General features: G+C 36.2%; 1 protein-coding gene across 5 annotated transcripts in view; it reads left to right on the top strand.

The window, feature by feature from the left end:
• The first annotated feature begins 1,005 nt into the window (after positions 1–1,005).
• LOC149798523 (uncharacterized) overlaps positions 1,006–24,821 on the top strand; it is a 35,227-nt gene continuing 11,411 nt past the window's right edge. For 2 of the 5 annotated variants that reach the window (XR_016420977.1, XM_089957332.1), the window contains exons 1-4: positions 1,040–1,123; positions 11,736–11,852; positions 17,404–17,580; positions 24,595–24,783. Coding sequence is in view for 4 of the 5 variants with exons in the window: in XM_089957332.1 (XP_089813458.1) it covers positions 11,774–11,852; positions 17,404–17,580; positions 24,595–24,783 (445 nt within the window). In the remaining variant the exon portion in view is untranslated. Of the gene's footprint in view, positions 1,124–5,774; positions 5,852–11,735; positions 11,853–17,403; positions 17,581–24,594; positions 24,784–24,821 lie in introns of all 5 variants that reach the window. The other 3 variants (XM_089957334.1, XM_089957333.1, XM_089957335.1) reach the window with 3 other exon arrangements.

The following is a 24,821-nucleotide window of genomic DNA, read 5'->3' as shown; positions in this document are numbered from 1 at the left end:
ATTTCATTATTAAATAAGCTTCCTCTACATATTTTTGCTTATTTAGAAAAGTACTATCTGGTAAATAAGCAATTTTAGCTAAGAATAATATCTGTACTACAGTATTTGTAAGAAAATTATAAGCAATGATACCAGCCCCTCACCCCTCCTGTACACGTAACATTCTTCACACACTGCAACAGTATGCTCTTATTTATGCATACTACACACTATACTGTATGTGTTTGATGTTACAGAATCATGTAGTCATCCGTATATCATTAAGGACAATGCCATCAGACATGTGATTCTTGCCCCAGCAACACCGTATATTTTTTAAAATCAAAACCCGATTTCTTAATTAGATAATAAAAAGCAAACCCTGCAACTTTGAAACAGAAAACATTTTGAATAATAAATTTGTTATCAACCTTTAAGAGAATCTTGATATTTAACTTAGTTTGTCCAACTTATTTTTCTAAAATTTGTTTCATAATGGTAAGAATTATAATAATTGGTAATAAAACCATCTCCTGTAACATATTCCGTCTACAATTACCTACACTTCTTGAGAAATTAGCTATGAAGGATGAAGAACATTTTGAAGTTCCAAAAGTTATACAATCAAGGATTGAGATTCTGGATATTCACAATACCAATGAAGTATTAAAAAAAGTCGTACGCTAAATTATCTATCATTTTTTATTGTAAGTACAGTCTTATATAATAGAGTGACTATACCATCACGAAGTCTGCCTCTTATGGCTCTTCCCCCCACCGAACTTAAAGGTTATAAATATAGAAATCCATACACGCCTTGAATGCATGATAAAGGAAGTTCCGATAAACTAGAGGAGCCATTTATAGACATACATACGTAGGCAATTTGCTAGAGAAATGTTTCATATAAACCGCCACAGAACATTACCTTCAAAATTTCGTTTGTAGACTGGTTTTTAACAACATTGAATCTTACAGCAGTAAAAGATCGAATATGGAGTATGAAACCAGTCGAAAATGAAATTACTTCCCTTTCGAACAAGTGATGAGAAAGTGCTTTCCCTTTTTGTTGTAAGTTTTTAACATAGAGTTATGCCTATTGTTCATTTAAATGCTATTTCTTCTTTGTCAACACTTTATTGCAGTAAGTATCATTAGGTTAGATCGCTCCTTCTCCAGTTTCCCCCATTCTGGTTTACAAACTATCTTGATCTTGATTTATAGCTCAATGCTACACACATTTACAGTAATGTATTTAAGTTTTGAAGTACACGTCATTTCTGTAAACATTGGATCACGTGTCATTCTGGGTCAAAAATCCATTTTGTGTCGAGAAAGAACGATCGTACTTTAATTAAGAAAAGTTATATTCATAAAGTGTCCAAAAATATCCCACATTTCTACTCGAAATGCATATGAAAATGTGATTTCTAAAAGTTAACATGAAGACCCACTCCATGATAGCACTTAACCTGTAGCCCAGAAAATCCTATTTACTATGTATCTTTTTGAATCATACAAATAAATACATTATATATAAGATGGAAATGTATACCTTAAAAAAATTCTGCATCTTTAGCCAAGTTTCCAGTTTTGCAAGAAGTTGTTCCACACGTACAAAGTCGTCTGCTGTGTGTGTGTGTGTGTGTGTGTGTGTGTGTGTGTGTGTGTGATATGGATTTTTAACGTAGCTTTAACAATTTTTCAGTCATATCGCTACGATGTCTGCAGTGTGACAGCTTATAGTGATGTCTAGCACTGGGGCATCATGCTGCAGAAATGTAGCATGATGTTCCACCCAGTCACATTATCCTGACACCAGGCAACCAGTCCTAACACTAACCTCTTAATGCTGAATGCCAAGCGAGGCAGCTGTTAGTACCATTTTTGTAAGTCTTTGGTATGACTCAACTGCGGTTCGAACCCACGACCTCCCGCATCCGAGGTGGATGCTCTAACCACTAGACCACTGGAGCTGTGAAGAAAAAAAATTGTCTGCTACCCAACGTATCAAGTTCCCGCTAGAACAGGATTCTCAAGAAATTCCCCAGCGTAGTCTTTTTCTAAATTCTTTAGTAATTTTTCCCCATAAACAGGATGTTATAAACACATTACATCCTATTCATTGTTGTTTCTCTTCCACATAATAGCTTATATTTTTTTTTTTTTTAATGTTAAAAACTTTACTAATTTTTTAGATCAGTTTAGTTTACTTAATATCTCTTGCCATTTATTGGCATAGTTATGTTGAATTTTGTAAACCTAGCTATAAACCTGACCTAATTACTCAACTGAACTGCTGACAGAAACAGTCCAAAGTAACGTATTTCATTTCTACAGCCTGATGGATAAACATGACATCTTTTCAAAGCTGTGTGCAGAATAGGCCAACGTATCATAAGTCATGAAAAAACAGGTTAGGTATCCCATGTGTCCAAAATTAATATTATTTTGAACAGAATATTTTGGTGACAATTGCCTCTTTTCAAATGGTAAGCATTGCAGTATTTTATTTTTCATCAATTGGTCGAATTTGGTATGCGTTTTGCTTCAGTAGTGGAGATGGAAACCTTAGATGCGCAGAAATGCCAGACAGCATTGTAATGATTCAAAGTGCCCAAGTTCTAGACATCACTATAAGCTGCCACACTTAGGACATTGTAACGATATGACTGGATCATTTTAAAGCTAATATGTTAAAAATCCAAAACAGACAAGCACACCGTAAGTTACTAGTTTAGTATCAACAATTGATCTCAGGAAAATATTGGGATTGCTGATGAGTACACAATTTTAAGGATATACCCATGGATATCACTTTTTCCAAATAGTGACCATACCCCATATTATCAGATAGAATCTATATCTTCTTAAAATTGCTATCACTAATAAATTGGTTAACCAGCTTGTCATCTGATAATGTTCAGTGATGTTATGCAAGAGTTACATCAGATGTATTTGTTAAAAACTATGAAATTGAATCTATGTTAGCAAATAAGAGTCAAAATGTGAAGTATGAATGGGTGTTGTTTTCTGGTGGCTTTCGCAATTGACAGGTGTTGACATCAAAACTTTGTTGTACACTGGTTATTACATTTCATTGGAACACTGGAAATTGTTTAAACAGTCTGAGGTTGACATGTACTATCATTCTTATCTTGGTGGTCTATTCTCAGTGACAAGTCGGCTCTACTTTCTTTGTCATTGGTGGTTACTGATGCATTTCTTTAATTCTCTCTGATAAGTTGCTGGTTGATGGCACAAGTGGCAGATTCAGTGCCATGGAAGTAAAATGCAAGTTTGAAGTTGATTTTCATATTGTGCAACATATGTATCAAATTCCCAATATCAGGACAAGTATACGCCATTGTAAAAATATTTTTTCCATATTACTACAATATCAGAGTAACTCCCCTTGCATAAACTGGAATCTAAATGGCATCTGTTTATTGCTCGTTTCGTGCAGTCATCTGATTTAAACTGGAAATTAAATGCATTTTAATATAGAGCAAAGAACAACAAATATATATATATATATATATATATATATATATATAATATCTTGAAGGTTATTGTTTTTATTTACTTATTTATCAATCAGAAACATTAAGACCCACAGTACCATAGCACTCCAGTATACTAGTCGATGACTGGAGATCTTGGCCCATAACATACTTGGCCCATTCCAGAGATGGTCCAAAAACAAAAGTCGGCCCATTGCAGATTCTGTCCAAACAAATTTAATTAAGAAATCTTGACTGTCATGATCAGCCCAGACCACTAAACAAGGTCAGTTTATGTCAGGTCAAGGTCAGTTTACATCCAACATTAAACCAACAAGTAGTTATCTGCCCCTCTCATTTTGTGATCATTCCTTTTGATGTTATATGGCATGATAAGACATGTTGTTATTGGACATATTTACTATAAATATGATATTTCCTAACTTAAGTCAACCATTAACAAGTATGTAGTCTTCAAGGTTTGATTAATAAGTAAACAAACAATGCTGAAACTATTGTAGAATGTGTGTGTAGTTTGTTGAAAGATGAGACAAAAGACCATTCTGCATCATAAGTGAAAACAGTGAACTTCTTTTGTAAATGGTTAGGCAATAAATAAATGAATCAGCCTCTGATCTTTGCATCAACCAATATATAATGTATTGCCCCTCCCCCCTGCCCAAGTGAAATCAGTGCATCAGTTGGTACAAATGTTATAACTACAAAGATGTATCACTTGCTTGTGATTCATGTAACTTGTGGCAACACAGAGCTTATAATACAGGTATGCTAAAATAATTTCTTGGTACCCAAATTTCATTCATAATGACAATTACATTATCTTTGCTCAATGATGATTTTTTAAAAAAACTGAATATATTGAAAAGTATTTTAAAACTTTCTTCAGATTTAGCCTTTGATCAAAGAACTTCTTGTCTTTATTTTATAAACTGAATGATAACTAGTTTCTCTAATATCAATTGGCCTTGTAAATGTAATGATTTTCCAAGGAAAATGGATGTACCAGGATCAAAATAATGTGAATAATCTCCATTTAAAGGTATGTATAATTAAATTTGAGAAAGTACACCCATTACTTAAATAGTCAGTACTGGACATTAAATTCACATTAGTATTATATAAATCATTGATTGATAGGCCAACTGTATAATGTGCCAATTTGTTTATTCTGATTTTGTTATGGGCCTGAGTAATGTCAGTGGACTAACTCTGCAAAGGGCCTAGTTTTCCCCGAGTCATATAGTCTGTATTACAGATTTAATATTGTTTGTAACTAAAAGTATTTATAATATTTTAAAACATATTTAACGGTTTGTTTCTGTTATAAATATTAGGCATGGGTCAAATTTGTCTGTGCCTCACGATGATTTTTTATCCTCACAAAATGCTAATTTTATTTTAGGTGTCATTTGATTTTTTCATTTCCCTTTCAGTTTTTGTCCTTGTATTTGCTTGTATATGATAGTACATGTATCATTCAAGGTATCAGATCTATTTTTATAAGTTGGATTTCCCATCTTTTTGAAAATGTAAATTAGCACAGAAAACACGGTAGGCATACATGTAATCTTATCCTTAATTATTATTTTTAATATCATTATCATTATTTTCAATACTATTATTATAATTATTTTGTAATTGTATAGAATCATACAAAAAAATTGCCTTTTGAAGTTATCCTTTTCATAACGGTGATTGACACGACATGGTATTTTTAGTAAAGAAATGTTCTTGGTGCATCATCATTGGATAAGTGTTGTTACAGAGCTTTAAATAGTATATAAAAAAGTGCACAATGTATTTAACATCAGGCATAGCCTGTGTTGAACTGCTGTCTTTTTGGCTGGATGAGGGATCATTGTGCATAGTTGCCTGCTGAAACATTTGTGAGCAATTACCACATATCATGTATAACAGCCAACAGACCTTTATAAAGTTCATAAAATGATTATGCATTATAGTAATTCAACATTTTGGTACTAGCATCATTTTGATACTGTAATATTTTCTACTAGTGAAAAATATCTGGCTATTTTCAGTGCTTACTAGCATATTTCATATTTTGAAATATCAATAGAAACAAAATTCTCAGTAATTTTATTTCAGCTTGCAATTTACTGGCATATTAGAATTGTAGCTAGCAAAATGCAAGCTTGCAAGTGTAAATTGTGAGCTCTGAACTTTGATACACTTGATTAGCATGTGCTAAATGGATCTTTGGGTCCCAGCCCCTGCAGCTAACAATTAACCACCATGTGCTTTCATTGAAAGGTATTCGGCCACAGGACAGTAAGCTGCTGGAGTTTGATTGATGTGCAGCTAGAAGTACTTGAATTGGTGTACTATCAGTAGGTACATTTGAATATTCAGATACTTTTAAGAGAGTACTATTTATCTATTTTATGACATATTAATGTAGGTATTGTTAATATCTCTTTTAATATGTGTGACAATAATGTGACCAGTTAGTCAGCAAGGTACACCATTATACTGATGGAAATTGCAGGAAACAAAATATTAAAATCTGAAGACAAGACGATTAAAATCTGGTGCATTTATTTCAATGTAGTATAAGTGTAGCTATTAGGAATTGAATTGGTCATACCTGACTGAAAGGTCCAACCCTGCTACGCTCATTAGACTGATTATTAATTAATTAGTTATTACACTTTACTCCTTCTCCTCCTCTCCCTCCATTTTGACATTCATCCTCAAATGTCACCCAGATTCATTTCTTAGAGTGCTTAAAATTCACTCTTTACACTGGACCACAGTATTGAGAATTGGATGTACATCCAGTTGAAATGGAGTTTAAATGCAAATCCGAATCAAACTCACTTTATCTGTTTTTGAGTGAGATGCATACCTCTGAACTAGAAGTTCAGGACCAGCCATGCTGGTTGGTGGGTGGCATTAAACTCATTGCTAAATTCAGATTTGGTATAATACTTTTGATACAGGTGTACTCCTGTACCCCTTCCTCCACTATCAAAAATGTGGGCAGTCTGCTGATCTGAGTGTATTAGTAGAAAAGTAAAATTGATATTTGAGCACATTGGGTGAAGGTGAAAGATTAATACAGTTAAAATTTGGGTAGATAAAACAATTTAAAAAGCTTAAAAGATTATCAGCATTACGGTTAAAATTCTAACCCTATGCAAAATGCGAAACTGTAGAGCACCACCTTAAGGTTTGTTTGTTGGAAGTTACTGATTGACAACCTAAAGTGATCTTGGTCAGTCAGGAGCACAGCAGTTTCCTGCAGAGAATATCATTATATTATTGTTGCAGCCAAAAAGGAAAGTTTTTTCTTTTTTATAATCTTAGATTTATGTGACTCAAAGCCATAAAATGACTGTTATGCTGAGTTTGATTTAATGACAGAATCAAACTTGGTTAAAAATGCATAGACTCCCATTTAAACAGAGATGTTGATACCTACCAGTTGTAGAGTATGTAATTGGTAAATTCAATCAAAATCTCTATCATTCAGATTATTATTAGAGAGCTTTGTATCAGATCAGAAGATTTGTATTATCTGACAAAGAATGTAGATTTTATTGTGTTCAAATAGGTTAAAATGTATAGACACTTAGGTAGTAAATGAACACTTGGCTTGTTAGGGTTTTGAAACTGGAATGTCCAGTTTTCTCCTTTTGTTAGTGTTCACATCTCTTCAAATCACTATAGTTATGGAGGAGTTGGGTAGAAGTGCTGATACACTTCCATAGAGATTCATCAGGCTCTGTGTGGTTTTGGGATCTATCAGACTGGTATCCCAGAGAGGATCGCCTTCACTATTGATTAAATATTGTTAGAAAGTGATGACTGAAAGGTGGTGGAGGTAAACTCTTTCATGTGCTTGGGAAATCTAGAAATCCCCAAACAGCTTCTACATGGGAAATCTAGATTCCCCCAAACAGCCTCCACAGCCTTTCAGTCATCACTTTCTGGCAGAATCAAATCAGTTGATATGTTTGGTAGAACAACCACAGATTGGCATTTGACCTAATTTGCCTGAGTCCTGATACATCAAGCATGACCAACATTGATGGGCATCTGACCATATTTGTTCCAAATGCTTCAGTCCTAATATGGCAGAGACATGGGAGTTTGAAGAATTATTTTTGAGATACCAGCACACATCACAATGCTGAATCATGTCAATTTTGTTCCAGTTTTTCCGTTTGTGGATAGAGCTGGCATATTCTGCATGGAGACAAGGAAACCTTGATATACTATTTCTCTTTATTTTTTTCTCCATATTAATTTCGATAAGCCTAAGAGTACAACCTAAAAAGTTTGCATTTAGAAACTACTTTCTCCATTGGATGTTTCATTGAGGTAAAGATTTTTATAAATTTTTGACTTTTGGTTTGCATGTCCATGGGATGTTTCTATAACATGTCAAAAGTAAATATTTTTATAAGAATTTTGAATGATTTATAAGAATCAGACAAAATAATATCTACACTGTGCACTGAAGATTATGTGGCTGAAGTTCATCATAATAAATGCACACCAATGATGCATAAAGTTCCCATTCTACATAAGTTTATATACATTATAGAAGAGTTAGTTCACTTTGACCATTTTGGTGGTTTTCCTATTTTTTTGTTCACCTTACAATGGAATAGTGAGACATAGCAGTCACTTTTCCGCTGTTTGCAGCAATGGTAACAACAGTTTGTTGGCATTAAAGTTTTTTGTTTGCATGCCTTTCCTAAACTCTTTTGATGGTTTTTCTTCATAAATTGGATGATTCATTTTGAAGCTATGATCTTTCATTCCCCAACATGCTTATGCTGCCTTTTGACTTTAGACTTGGTCACAGGTTTTTTACGTGAATACTTTGATAATGGGTTCAGCGTGTATGTCTGAACCTTCTTGTAAAACCTTAACTTCTGAGTGAAACTCCTTACAACTGAAACCTCAGTATACTGGACTCCCTCGTGACAAACGAATACTGGGACTCCCAAATGTTTCCTTTTTTAGTTATCATCACTTTTTCCCAGTAAATCAAACCTTTCAGCTCCAAATCCTGAAAATATTTGATCTCAAATTTCAGTTTGAAATTTAAAAGAACCTATAAAACCAGAACTCACTTTAAACTTTGAAATACATTTTAACCTTCAAATTCCTGACAAATGCTGGAACAGATTAATTACAGTTACAGAGTACTGTGACAGATTAATTACAGTTACAGAGTACTGTGACAGATTAATTACAGTTACAGAGTACTGTGACAGGCTTATCTGTAAGACAAAAGGCCATGAAAATATCCCAAGGGTACATGAGGTTAAATCAATGCTTGTCACTGTACCAACATGGATTAGGACTGATAGTATGCTAAGCTGAGTCTATGCACCTTACAAAAGAGACAGCTTTTAAGGCAAATTATTCAAAGCTCATACGTAAGCCATTTAAGAAAGATTGTGTTATCTCTTTATTATCTAATTATGATTGATGCCATTCATTTGTATACATAATAAATAGAACATTTTTAAAATTAAATGTCAGGGCTTTAGTTAACCAAGCATGTGGCCCTGCTTTTGATTACTTTGCCAACAGAGAATGAAAAAACTGTATTCTGAAACCAGATTCACTTGAGTGATTTTCAGTGGAGAAAAATCATTACATACTGTGTATGTATATGCTTGATTTTAAGTCAACCACCACCACCCTTTCATTTTAAGGTTGCAAAAAGCCAATTTCTCTGACCCTACAAGATGGAGTCAGATTCATCTATAAGGGGTGACATGTCATCAGTGAGTCAGAGTTACATTTTAGAAAAATAAACAAGCCATACTAGATGGATAGATCAATAGGAAATATAGACATAACCAGTGTAAAATACAATTATATTTTTGAGTGGAATATATGACATAAATTGACAACTTACATTTTGTCCACCTTTATTTCATAAAATCCAAAGAAATCCATAATGCTGGACTTTTTATATCCATAAATCTATTTATATTAATCCGGGCCCCGAGTGGCCGAGTGGTCTAAATCACTCTCCATTACGGATCACTGCCATCTCACCTCTGTCTGCATGGGTTCGAGTCTAGGATTCGGCCAATGTGGATATGTAAGAAGGCTTGCCAGTAGCTTCTCGTGGGTCGGTGGTTCTTCCCGGGGTTTTCCCGGGTTCTTTCTCCACCATTAATACTGGTCGCCATGCATAGCCTATCATGTGCTGAAAAATGGCATTAAACCCCACAACAACAACATTTATATTAATCCATGTATTCTGTTGTAGTAGCCCAGAATGATCTGATTCACATTATCCTGTGAGATGGCAGTGATCCATGATGGAGAGCGCTTTAGACCACTCGGCTACTTGGGGCCCCTGTAATATGTTAATTCCATATGTTTTACAAATAAGAAATTAAAGTCAAGATCACACACTTGTGATACACTGCATCCTATAAATGTCACTAAGGTCATCTGGTACAAAGCCCAAGAATTTATCCTCTTTGTCAGAGTAACCAGAATTAACCAGAATTATCCTCCTTCATTGTCTTGTCATCTGATTCCACATCTTTGATGCCTTATGTGTGCGTTTTTGTGGAGACTAAGCATGGGCTTTATAAGATATGTTGACCACGCATCACAAATCTATGAAAGAATGCAACTGAACCTGTGTTGATTGTGCGGCAAGATGACAGGGATTTCAAATAACTATCCTTTGTTACTTGGCACCAAACAAGTATCAGATTCATAACTGAATCAGAGGGCTGTAAGATGCTCATCGGAAGACTATATCACATTTTGTGTATGTTGCACATGAATCAGATTTTTAGTTTTAAAAAATAGACTTATAAGGGAGTATGTATGGTACAAGCAGCCATGACTGTCATTTAATCACCATCAAAATGAACTGGCCTTCCAGGAAAAAATTGGAACACTGAGTATGAATCTATACCAAAACATGCATTTAAGAAATTGGGAAAACATTCAACATAGCAAAATCTACTGTTTCAGATATTCTAGGAAAATCTACTGTTTCAGATATTCTAGGAAAATCTACTGTTTCAGATATTCTAGGAAAATCTACTGTTTCAGATATTCTAAAGAAAATGGATTTCTACAAGGATGAATTTGAATACAATAGTGATGCAAACAAAAGTCTTTTCAACAATGGCTGCAAATTTGACAAACTGAATGATCTTGTTTGGCACTGGTTATACAAGCTAGGATCGAAAACATTCCAGTTTGAGTCCCAATAAGATATAACTAACTCTCTATTTCTCTCTCTCTCTCTCTCTCTCTCTCTCTCTCTCTCTCTCTCTCTCTCATAACTTTCATCTTTAGAAAAAGGTATTTTTTCATGTGTATTGAAAACCTCAGTAAACTGAAAATCTCTCAAAACGAAAAATATCTTTTGGTCCCAAGGGTTAAGATCAAGCATCATTCAGAAGCCACTTCTCTCCTGTGAACCATTATAGAAAAGAAATCTATTCAGCAGTCACTTCCCTCCCATGGGCTGTCTATCAAGGTACATTCAGGAGCCAGTTCTCTCCCGTGAACCATTTTGAGATTAAGGTACATTCAGCAGCCACTTCCTTCTCATGGGCCATGTTGAGATTAAGGTACATTCAACAGCCACTTCCTTCTCACGGGCCATGTTGAGATTAAGGTACATTCAGCAGCCACTTCCTTCTCACGGGCCATGTTGAGATTAAGGTACATTCAGCAGCCACTTCCTTCTCATGGGCCATGTTGAGATTAAGGTACATTCAACAGCCACTTCCTTCTCACGGGCCATGTTGAGATTAAGGTACATTCAGCAGCCACTTCCTTCTCACGGGCCATGTTGAGATTAAGGTACATTCATCAGCCACTTCCTTCTCATGGGCCATGTTGAGATCAAGTGACATTCAGCAGAAACTTTATTTCTAGGAAACATCTTGGCAATGAGATACATTCATCATACACTTCCCTCCCATGAGTCATGTTGGAATCAGTATGTATTTAGTAATGGGTAATTTATGCAGAAGGAATATGTGCTTGTTAATTCATTTACATGCTATTGTTAAATGCAGTATAAGGACACACTATTTGAGATCACCTAGTCAGCTGACAGCTCTTACTTTGTCTTGCAGGAGTATGGAGAGCTGTATGGTCTGTTAATTTCTACCCATGATGCAAATGATAAATGAATGAACCATTTAGTTGAGAAAGAATAGATAACAATGTAATAAATAATCAAACTGATTTTATTTTCAGAGCCCTCCAGGTAGGTGATGGGTTTATAAAGCAGAAGAATGCTGCTGACCTGGGGTACACATTTGTCACTTTTTCTGTGCCTCTTGAGCCTCTTGACATTTGGAACAGCAGATAATGGTAGGTCTATACAAATTACTGTTATTAATTTACGTGGCTTTATTGTGTAAATCTCCAGAAGCTGTCTTTGTGGAAACATAATATCACCTGTATGTCTACATGCAAAGGTGATATAATCGTATTCCAAAGGTCTTATGTAACATCACTCCACATCAGAGACTTGGACTACTAATGGCTAAAATTCAAGTGAACTGTTTTGATTGTGTCATTGTATTTGCATGTGCATCATGTACCACTTATAAATGATGGCATTTTTCTGTGTTTCACCCTTTGTTTATCTATTTTTCCATCTATGCTCCATTTGTCTCTTCTTTGAACATTTTGAGGGAAAAGCAATAGAAAAATCCTGAATATTTACATTTTTTGGTTTGTTTTTCATCATCATGATTTCCATCATTGAAAATCTTTGTAGCATTTTATATGATGAACTGAAAGTTTGAATAAAGTCATACATGTATGATCTTAAAGTCTATTGGGGGTGGGTGTCTAACCATCTCTCTGAAATTGTATTGGTATGAAAATGCATCTGGCATGTGTTATTGGTTGTTGTTGTAGGGTTTAATGCCATTTTTCAGCATATGATAGGCTATACATGGCGGCCAGTATTAATGGTGGAGGAAGAACCCGGGAAAACCCCGGAAAGAATCACTGACCCACGAGAAGCTACTGGCAAGCTTTCTCACATACCCACATTGGCTGAATCCGAGACTTGAACTCACACAGACAGAGGTGAGATGGAAGTGATCTGTAACAGAGAGTGCTTTAGACCACTTGGCCACTCGGGGCCCCGTTATTGGTTGTCTGTCATCCATTGTTTGTAGTGTGTCTTGTATCATCTATGAAAATTTGTTACTTAAAAGTTCTCAAGAATTGATTGGACCAGTTTCAATTAAAAATATGGCCAACTTTACTGAACAATAGAAAAGCTTTTATACAATTTCTTCTCAGAAGCTACTGAATACAATTATGCCAATTCAACAGAGAGCACCCTGCATAAAGGCTGTTACGTCGCCCTCCAAGTAAGAGTGGTGGTTAATTCGGTTTGGCTGGCGTTATCTAGAGGATGACCTCAATATTATAGCTTAGTGGGAGTGAAAGAAGAATGGAATTTCAACTGAGAACTGAGTGAGAATACTGGGAAGAAATAAAGCAATACCAGCCCCCTTTGACAAGAAAATAACAAATTTAATCAGAACAAATTAGTAATCATGGCAATTCCAATCCAAGTTAGATTATATAAATAGAATTTAACAGGTATGTCTAATTTGGATTTATTTCATCATCATAACCAGCGGTGAAAAGAGCATAATGTTCACGACCGATTTGCATCACCTTCCTGTCTGACCGTATATCTCTTAGTTCATCCTTCCTAAGCTCTATGCTTTGCCCCTTCATGGACTTCCTGGTTGCTTTATTCTGACTTTGTCCTTCTTTCTTGGACTTCTGACTTCGGACTGTCTCATCTTTCTCTCAGAAAGCTATTCCTTAGCTGTTCTCTTTCTGAACTTGTGCATCCTAGCACTAAACATGTCTTTCTTTTTACAAGACAACCACCTGGTCCCTTTCTTGTTTCACGAGGAAAGCACTAATCTCTTTATGCCTTCCCGGAGTCAAGACGAAGTTTCCTCTTCTAGGAAATTTTCAGACTAAAGAATTTCAACTAAGGTCATCATTTTAAAGTCAGATTGCTCTAAAGTGTACGCCCTAATTTATTCTGCCCAATCATAGGCAGCGGTCCCTAATTTTTCCCAAAGAAATAATTCCTTTCATCAGGTTTAGACAGCTCAGAATCTGTGAACGACAGTGCATAACAATTTCCCATTGAAAAAATTATAAGAGGACATAGGTTCCTACCAAGCGGTTTGGGCTGGTAGCTCAGATGTTTACTTTCTAAGAACCATGTTAAGATACCCCAGTCAATTTCACTGAGTTGGAATGCTATCCCTTTTGAAGTTTACACTGACATGGAGGGAGATGAATGAAGAAAGGTCGAAGTGCTCCTTCACAAAGACTTTTCTGGCTTAAATGCAATAAGATTTTATGCGGAGTGCATTCATCTTTAAAGTTCACTGCAATTCAAAATTCAACACTTTACAAAGGCATTTAATGTTTATAGAAATGATGTCAATATGCCATCAGAAAATGCTGCCAGTACTCAAAGTAGCATAACATTTTCTCAAAAAGCTCTCAACAGAAATTGACCAAGTTTGACAAAGCACCCAGAAATGAAGGGCTTTAAGCTTTGTGAAAATAATGTTAACAGGGTTCCCACACCCTCTTGATGTTTTACAAGGTCCTGGAATTTGAATTGAATGAAAATATCCTGGAATCCTCCTTGAAAATTACTTTTGGTCATAAAATGACCTGGATTTGATGTTTAAAAGCTAACTAAAATTTTGGATTGAGAAAATGTTACTTATCCACTGCAGCTTTGCAGTAAACGATTTTGCAACAATCCTGATATTACATTGGTAGGCATGGCTGAGTCTGATAACTAAGAGATTTTTGCACATGTGCCATCCACTGCAGTATTGTGTCTTTAATCAAAGTATCAAACTTTAAAAATGACTCCAGAACTTTGTCATTTTCTACTTCAAATCTCTGGAAAATATAAATCCTCTTGGTGCAGGAACCCTGTCCTAATGTGCAATCCAAAATGTCTGCAGTTACTAAAACTATACAACTTTAAATTCTTCTTTTCAACAATAGACATTTGCAAGAATGATGCTTGTAATCTTGGTGCAGGAACCCTGTGCTAATGTGCAATCCAAAATGTCTGCAGTTACTAAAACTATAAAAACTTCAAATTCTTCTTTTCAACAATAGACGTTTGCAAGAATGATGCTTGTAACCATCAAATATGGCTGCAACAACAAGAAATATAAAAACATCATAAATTAAACCAGTGCAACAAGACCAGAATGGGTTTCATTTTATGTGGATGTTGCAGATCCATTATCAAATATGGTTTCTGTAACTTTAAATAAAAAATAAAAACTGCATATTTTAATCAAAAACTGCTCAGTAGAATTTGAGCAATTTTGACAAAAAAGCCAGGCTTTCAATCTAAGTACAAGTATGCCCACTGTACATGTATGCCCACTGTAGCTTATAACAGTGACACCTTTTAAAGACTTTATCACATAAACAGTTGAACAGAATTTAACCAAGTGTCCTGGATTAAATATTGATGAAGAAAAAAATATAAAACCATGAAACAAATATTTTCATAACATATGCATCCAACAGAAGTAAAAGAAAAATTTCTAAAGAAAGCATCCTACAACCCAAAAACATGTTAAATTACTTCATTTGGTGTCTCAAAACAAATGAAAGATTGTTTTAAAACCCAGTAATGATTGTAGTATCTATGATTACATGTTACCCCTGAAATAACAAAACAAAAATATTCTGTGTCTACATGTTAGATGAAAAATACAAAACATGTTACTTGTCCGATTTTTATATATTTGATATACATTGAATATCCATCCACCAGAAAATGCCACCATGCATTGCGTCATAGGCTTAGAGCCATGATATGTATGCTTTCCAAAACAGTTACCATGTTGGTATTTCAATCTGTATGCAATTAGTGATATTTTAAGTCTACAAAACAGATGCATTCAAAAAAATGTTTTGCTATGTAAACAAACAAAATATTGATAATTCCTGAATTGAATATAATTTGGTGGTATTTAAAACCAAAAACAATAAGTCTGTATTTGGTACAGGCAATAGAAATTCATGTATGACACTCATTCCTAAGCAGCAACAGATATCATAGCCTACTTTGAATTTTGTGTGAAATCCAGACTTAAGGAGGCTAAGTACAACAACAGATATCATAGTCTACTTAGAATCTTGTGTGATACGCAGACTAAAGGAGGCTAAGTACAACAACAGATATCATAGCCTACTTAGAATCTTGTGTGATATGCAGACTTAAAGAGGATAAGTACAACAACAGATATAATAGCCTACTTAGAATTTTGTGTGATATGCAGACTAAAGGAGGCTGAGTGCAACAACAGATATCATAGCCTACTTAGATTCTTGTGTGATACGCAGACTAAAGGAGGCTAAGTACAACAACAGATGTCATAGCCTACTTAGAATCTTGTGTGATCCGCAGACTTAAAGAGGATAAGTACAACAACAGATATAATAGCCTACTTAGAATTTTGTGTGATACGCAGACTAAAGGAGGCTAAGTGTAACAACAGATATCATAGCCTACTTAGATTCTTGTGTGATACGCAGACTAAAGGAGGCTAAGTACAACGACAGATATCATAGCCTACTTAGAATCTCGTGTGATACGCAGACTTAAAGAGGATAAGTACAACAACAGATATAATAGCCTACTTAGAATCATGTGTGGTATGCAGACTTAAGGAGGCTAAGTACAACAACAGATATGATAGCCTACTTAGAATCTTGTGTGATATCCAGGCTTAAGGAGGCTAAGTACAACAACAGATGTCATAGCCTACTTAGAATCTTGTGTGATATCCAAACTTAAGAAGGCTAAGTACATCAACAGATATCATAGTCTACTTAAAATCATGTGTTATATCCAGACTTAAGAAGGCTAAGTACAACAACAGATATCATAGCCTACTTAGAATCATGTGTGATATCCAGGCTTAAGGAGGCTAAGTACAACAACAGATGTCATAGCTTACTTAGAATCTTGTGTGATATGCAGACTTAAGGAGGCTAAGTACAACAACAGATATCATAGCCTACTTAGAATCATGTGTTATATCCAGACTTAAGAAGGCTAAGTACAACAACAGATATCATAGCCTACTTAGAATCATGTGTGATATGCAGACTTAAAGAGGCTAAGTACAACAACAGATATCATAGCCTACTTAGAATCATGTGTGATATCCAGACTTAAGGAGGCTAAGTACAACAACAGATATCATAGCCTACTTAGAATCATGTGTGATATCCAGGCTTAAGGAGGCTAAATATAACAACATATGTCATAGCCTACTTAGAATCATGTGTGATTTGCAGACTTAAAGAGGCTAAGTACAACAACAGATATCATAGCCTACTTAGAATCATGTGTAATATGCAGACTTAAAGAGGCTAAGTACAACAACAGATATCATAGCCTACTTAAAATCATGTGTGATATGCAGACTTAAAGAGGCTAAGTACAACAACAGATATAATAGTCTACTTAGAATCTTGTGTGATATGCAGACTTATGGAGGCTAAGTACATCAAGCAGGACCTCAGTTGGCTGAGTGGTCTAAACCGCTTGCCTTTACATATTACTGCCACCTTACCTCTGTCCACATGGGTTCAAGTCTCAGGCTCAGCTAATGTGGGTATGTGAGAAAGCTTGACAGTAGCTTCGCGTGTTAGAATATAGATGTATGTTGTCATCCATGAGGTCCTCTCTCTCTCTCTCTCTCTCTCATAAAACAATATACTTTGTAATACATCCTATTTCTTAAAAAAATCTCTATACACAGAATATCCCAACACAGTTAATTGATTTTAATTTTAGAATTCACATCAATTTCAGAACAAAACAGGGATTGGATTGACAATTTCATGACAGTGCGCCATCTGGCAGGCTGGTATATCTACAATGGGAACAAGTTCAGTTTTAATTTCTACATCAATTCCATCCATGAGTATGAAGAGGAAAGTGTAATAGCCACATTTGACGATCAGGATCATGCTGTCTTTGATGTCATAGGTATGTACAGATTGCTGTCATGTCATAGGTATGTACAGATTGCTGTCATGTCATAGGTATGTACAGATTGCTATCAAACTGGGCAAGTACAAACTTGCCGTTTACACATATTTCATGTCATAGGTATGAGAGAAGTGTTGTCAAACTGGGAGAGTGCAAGCTTGTAAGTTGCACAAGTGTTTAGTGTCAAAGGTATTTACGAGGGGAAAGATGTGAAACTGAACACATTCAAACTTGTAAGTTGCACAAGTGTTTGACATCGATGGAGGGTAACAGGAAAATGTTGTCAAACTGGGTACTTACAAACATGGAAGTTAGATAGTTGCATGATACAGCCAGGATTCTCCACAAAGAATGAGGCCTAATCAACAAATGAAATCATCATTTTTAGAAGAGAAGAGAACTATTTAAAATAATGGCAGAATAATCTGTATATGGCTTGCATGTGATTGTTCCCATTTATCTGGAAGAAAACCTTGTTTTTATAACATTTCCAGGCATAACAGATTTTTACAAGCTTGGGTCAATGTACAGCATCTCTGCACCTCAACCATGCTTTTTTCTTTGGTTCTAGGCAACAGTTTTAAGTGGGTTTCATATCCACCAGGTGGGGCTGACTTTGTACATTATGTGTACATTCTTGGGTAAGTTATAACATTTAGTTCTGGTTGAAACTGGTGAGGTTGGTTGGTTCTTATGTTATCATATACATGGGATCAAGTATATTTGGTGGGGAAAGAACTTGGGAAACCCCACAGGAAACCCCCCAGGAAGTACCACTAACCCAAAGGAATCTACTGGCAAGATTTCTCAAATGCACATATTGATAAGTCTGAGACACAAACCCATGCAAACAGAGATGATATGTAAGTGAGGTAATGATGAGCACCTTAGACCACTTGGCCACCCAGGTCCCCTAACTTGGTGTGAAAATGCATCTTGATAGACCACTTGGCCACCCAGGTCCCCTAACTTGGTGTGAAAATGCATCTTGATAGACCACTTGGCCACCCAGGGCCCCTAACTTGGTGTGAAAATGCATCTTGATAGACCACTTGGCCACCCAGGGCCCCTAACTTGGTGTGAAAATGCATCTTGATAGACCACTTGGTCACCCAGGGCCCCTAACTTGGTGTGAAAATGCATCTTGATAGACCACTTGGTCACCCAGGGCCCCTAACTTGGTGTGAAAATGCATCTTGATAGACCACTTGGTCACCCAGGTCCCCTAACTTGGTGTGAAAATGCATCTTGATAGACCACTTGGTCACCCAGGGCCCTTAACTTGGTGTGAAAATGCATCTTGATAGACCACTTGGCCACCCAGGGCCCCTAACTTGGTGTGAAAATGCATCTTGATAGACCACTTGGCCACCCAGGTCCCCTAACTTGGTGTGAAAATGCATCTTGATAGACCACTTGACCTCCCAGGGCCCCTAACTTGGTGTGAAAATGCATCTTGATAGACCACTTGGTCACCCAGGTCCCCTAACTTGGTGTGAAAATGCATCTTGATAGACCACTTGGTCACCCAGGTCCCCTAACGTAATGTGAAAATGCATCTTGATAGACCACTTGGTCACCCAGGTCCCCTAACTTGGTGTGAAAATGCATCTTGATAGACCACTTGGCCTCCCAGGGCCCCTAACTTGGTGTGAAAATGCATCTTGATAGACCACTTGGTCACCCAGGTCCCCTAACTTGGTGTGAAAATGCATCTTGATAGACCACTTGGTCACCCAGGGCCCCAAACTTGGTGTGAAAATGCATCTTGATAGACCACTAGGTCACCCAGGTCCCCTAACTTGGTGTGAAAATGCATCTTGATAGACCACTTGGTCACCCAGGGCCCCTAACTTGGTGTGAAAATGCATCTTGATAGACCACTTGGTCACCAAGGGCCCCTAACTTGGTGTGAAAATGCATCTTGATAGACCACTTGGTCACCCAGGGCCCCTAACTTGGTGTGAAAATGCATCTTGATAGACCACTTGGTCACCCAGGGCCCTTAACTTGGTGTGAAAATGCATCTTGATAGACCACTTGGTCACCCAGGTCCCCTAACTTGGTGTGAAAATGCATCTTGATAGACCACTTGGTCACCCAGGTCCCCTAACTTGGTGTGAAAATGCATCTTGATAGACCACTTGGTCACCCAGGTCCCCTAACTTGGTGTGAAAATGCATCTTGATAGACTACTTGGTCACCCAGGGCCCCTAACTTAGTGTGAAAATGCATCTTGATAGACCACTTGGTCACCCAGGGCCCCTAACTTGGTGTGAAAATGCATCTTGATAGACCACTTGGCCACCCAGGGCCCCTAACTTGGTGTGAAAATGCGTCTTGATAGACCACTTGGCCACCCAGGGCCCCTAACTTGGTGTGAAAATGCGTCTTGATAGACCACTTGGTCACCCAGGGCCCCTAACTTAATGTGAAAATGCATCTTGATAGACCACTTGGTCACCCAGGGCCCCTAACTTGGTGTGAAAATGCATCTTGATAGACCACTTGGCCTCCCAGGGCCCCTAACTTGGTGTGAAAATGCATCTTGATAGACCACTTGGCCACCCAGGTCCCCTAACTTGGTGTGAAAATGCATCTTGATAGACCACTTGGTCTTCCAGGTCCCCTAACTTGGTGTGAAAATGCATCTTGATAGACCACTTGGCCACCCAGGGCCCCTAACTTGGTGTGAAAATACATCTTGATAAGTACTACACCCTCACAAAAGAGGTTGCTATGACTAATGCCTCATACAACACTCACGTTAAAATTTTTGTTTAGTTTAATTCTCAAGCACTGTTGAACTAGATGATTGTATGGAACTCTATTAGCATACACTTTAAGAAATAAAGGTCACTGTGACCTATATTTTACATTTAGCTTGTTTACGTTAAGTGTTTTGGTTAGCTCAAGTCTGCAAAGATTTTTTGCTTCCATGTACACAGTATTATACATGGAATCATTAAACTTGAAATGCATCTTGAAAGTACTAAACCCTGATCACAAAAGTAGATCACTGTGGCTCATGCATAATAAATCAACTAAATTTTCTGTTGTACCTGGTAATACTAGAAACATGAAATTAGATTGTATAGATCTCAAGTACTACAACATCTGAAGATCACTGTAACCTATATTATTTTATCATTTTAGTGGCTTTGATTAACTTTTTGCATTTAGTTCATTCTGTGTACATAGAATCATGACACTTGGCAAGGAAATACATTTTGATGAGCGATTCTCTATCATTTCAACAATAGATCATTATGTCCCATATTTTACACTTCAGTGACTTGGGTTAAATTTTGTATTATCTATTCATTTCACAGGTACAGATGCTATGGACTCTGTTAGCACCACATCCTTACAACTAAACAGGCTATGGACTCTTTTAACACCACATCCTTACAGCTAAAGAGGCTATGGACTATGTCAGCACCACATCCTTACAACTACAAAGGCTATGGACTATGTTAGCACCACATCCTTACAACTAAAGAGGCTATGGACTCTGTTAGCACCACATCCTTACAACTAAAAGGGCTATGGACTATATTAGCACCACATCCTTACAACTAAAGAGGCTATGGACTCTTAGCACCGCATCCTTACAACTAAAAAGGCTATGGACTCTATTAGCACCACATCCTTACAACTAAAGAGACTTTAGACTTTTAGCACCACATCCTTACAACTAAAGAGGCTATGGACTCTGTTAGCACCACATCCTTACAACTAAAAAGGCTATGGACTATATTAGCACCACATCCTTACAACTAAAGAGGCTTTAGACTTTTAGCACCACATCCTTACAACTAAAGAGGCTATGGACTCTGTTAGCACCACATCCTTACAACTAAAGATGCTATTGACTCTTAGCACCACATCCTTACAACTAAAGACGCTATGGACTCTTAGCACTAAATCCTTACAACTAAAGAGGCTATGAACTCTGTTAGCACCACATCCTTTCAAATAAAAAAACTATGGACTATATTAGCACCACATCCTTACAACTAAAGAGGCTATGGACTCTGTTAGCACCACATCCTTTCAAATAAAAAAACTATGGACTATATTAGCACCACATCCTTACAACTAAAGAGGCTATGGACTCTGTTAGCACCACATCCTTTCAAATAAAAAAACTATGGACTATATTAGCACCAAATCCTTACAATTAAAGAGGCTATGGACTCTGTTAGCACCACATCCTTACAACTAAAGAGGCTATAGACTATGTTAGCACCACATCCTTTCAAATAAAAAAACTATGGACTATATTAGCACCAAATCCTTACAACTAAAGAGGCTATGGACTCTGTTAGCACCAAATCCTTACAATTAAAGAGGCTATGGACTCTGTTAGCACCACATCCTTACAACTAAAGAGGCTATAGACTATGTTAGCACCACATCCTTACAACTAAAGAGGCAATGGAGTCTGTTAGCACCACATCCTTACAATTAAAGAGGCTATAGACTATGTTAGCACCACATCCTTACAACTAAAGAGGCTCCTTGTGACTCAGTTTTCATGTTTTATTGCCTTTGGTTTAGATTTTGCATTTAGCTCAAGACCACACAGTTATTTTGCATCCTATCTTTCTTAGAGTCATTATGCTTGGTGAGTGGGTATATCTTGATAAGTACTACAACCATGCTGAAAAAAGAGGTCTTTGTTGCCTAGTTCATGTTTCAATGTCTTCATTGAAATTTGTTTTTAAAGTTCATATACAATATGGCTACAACAATGTTAATACAATATGGCTGTCACATTGTTAATACAATATGGCTGCCATAGTGTTAATACAATATGGCTACCACAATGTTAATACAATATGGCTGTCACAGTGATAATACAATATGGCTGCCACAATGTTAATACAATATGGCTGCCATAGTGTTAATACAATATGGCTGCCACAATGTTAATACAGTATGTCTGCCACAATATTGATACAATATGGCTACTACAATGTTAATACAATATGGCTGTCACAGTGATAATACAATATGGCTGCCACATTGTTAATACAATAGGCTGCCACAGCCATAAGCTCCAGAATATCAGATAGTTTCATGGAAAATAGACAGTAGAAAATCAGTCCCTTCAAGGGACACTTGTTTTTTCTTTTTTGGGGGGGGGTTGTATAGTCTATCCCAAATCAGTGGGTCAGAATATGCTAAACTGAAATCTTTATGCAAGGAAATCACTGTAATTTCCTTCTGTATGAAGGTAAACACTGGAATTACTAACAGGGGCTATTTACACATACAAATAACTGAAAATAAGGGAAGATTCCTTCATGATAGCTATTACATGCACTTCTATTATGATGCTAAATTTGAAATGTACAAGAAATATTACAACCAAATTAATCCATTATTAATTTTTAAAAAAGAACATTCAATGACCATAGTGTTCATCAGCACACAAAAAAATTAAGAACAATGCTTTTTTATTGTCATCTTCCTGCATATGAAACAATAATAAATGGAACTAATTCCGCCAAAAAACAACATTGTTTCTGGTTATTGTTTATATCTATTATCAAAATATAGGACTCTTGCTAAATTTTGCACTGACATCATAATAATGTGGACCTAATCTTTAGAAGCTTTGTGCCCTTTACAATATTAGACAAAATGTAAAAACATATACAACATCAAAATTAAAAACAAACAGCATGAAATTAGAAAACAAAATGAAGATGTTATGTTTGTTTGGATGTCATGAATTAGATGAGTTCTTTTTATCATATAGAGGTTTCTTTTAGGAGAAAGTACAGATGGAAGGTTAGGGACTGGTGAAGTGACATGTTGCAGATGTGATCTGGCACCAGTTTGTGGGACATCAATGATTTCATTAGAATATTATCTTGTCTATGAAGAATCCAGCATACAATGTGATCATGGTTGTTGGTGGGTTGGCTAACTGATTGTTTGAGCTTGAAAATGTGAATAGAATCTAGGAGTTTTGATATGTTGGATTTCCATGACAGTCAGAGTGAAAACTGAGACGTCCAAGAATAATCAGGTTGTCATTAAATTTCCATACTCCAAGAGGTTAGGAAACTGCTCCAGAAAGAGGAGGAGAGTAGTAGAGGCAGACAACTTTGACCTTTGTTCCATTGTGAGTGAGGTTTGGACCAGTTTCAAACAATGTGTGTTCGAAAGTGAGAGTTGTAATGTAGTTAGGAAGATGAATTATGGAGTTTTATTGTGATAAGAGAAATTCTGTTCCCAGGAATGGCTCAGGAATGATTTGTCATCAAGAATTTAGGATTTCAGATTATTAGGTACAAACCCTGCACATTTGAATTTCAAATAATCATCCATAATTTAAATGGATTGTATACAACAGCAAGATTGCTTGATTATTTTAATTCTATTCTATAATCTCTATGTATATTATCAGATATCTTACAGTAATATTCCAGTGGGGTGGTTGAATTTTCAAGGATGAATAAAGAACAGCTTGAAAACAATATAAGCATTATTTTAGAGGTCACTTTAAACAAAATGAAAGATGATGACAGTACGTATGTTATTTAAGAGGTTGATTTAGAAAAACAAAAAGATGACAATATGGGTCTTATTTTAGAGACTGACTTAGGAAAACCAACAATGACAATATGGGTCTTATTTTAGAGACTGACTTAGGAAAACCAACAATGACAATATGGGTCTTATTTTAGAGACTGACTTAGGAAAACCAACAGATGACAATATGGGTCTTATTTTAGAGACTGACTTAGGAAAACCAACAAATGACAATATGGGTCTTATTTTAGAGACTGACTTAGGAAGACCAACAGATGACAATATGGGTCTTATTTTAGAGACTGACTTAGGAAAACCAAAAGAAGGACATGATTTATTTAAAAACTGCCCACTTCTACTTGAACACAGAATGCCAAAAGACCTTTTACCATATTAATTAGAACTAATTTCAAAGGAATTAGGGTCATTATCCAAGACATTAATATTTGTCATATTTTCCAGGTAAATCATCCGATGATCAAACTGTGAACTTCACGCTGGTAAATATGATAATGTCCAACTCCCGATTCCCGATTGACATGAAGTTTGAGATGTCCGGAACTATCACAACAAGTGCCACCTCTTTCACATATCAAGGCACTGTCACTAATCCACCACGGTTTGGGGCTGTCTTCATGTCTGTCTATGCAGGTATGTATCATGTCATTTTCATTGTTTATTATCCCTCT

The sequence above is a fragment of the Sinohyriopsis cumingii genome, chromosome 5 (genome assembly GCF_028554795.1).
Source record: "Sinohyriopsis cumingii isolate HCF-2022 chromosome 5, ASM2855479v2, whole genome shotgun sequence".
NCBI classification, from domain to species: Eukaryota; Metazoa; Mollusca; class Bivalvia; order Unionida; family Unionidae; genus Sinohyriopsis; species Sinohyriopsis cumingii.
This window is presented reverse-complemented; position numbering and strand designations above follow the sequence as displayed.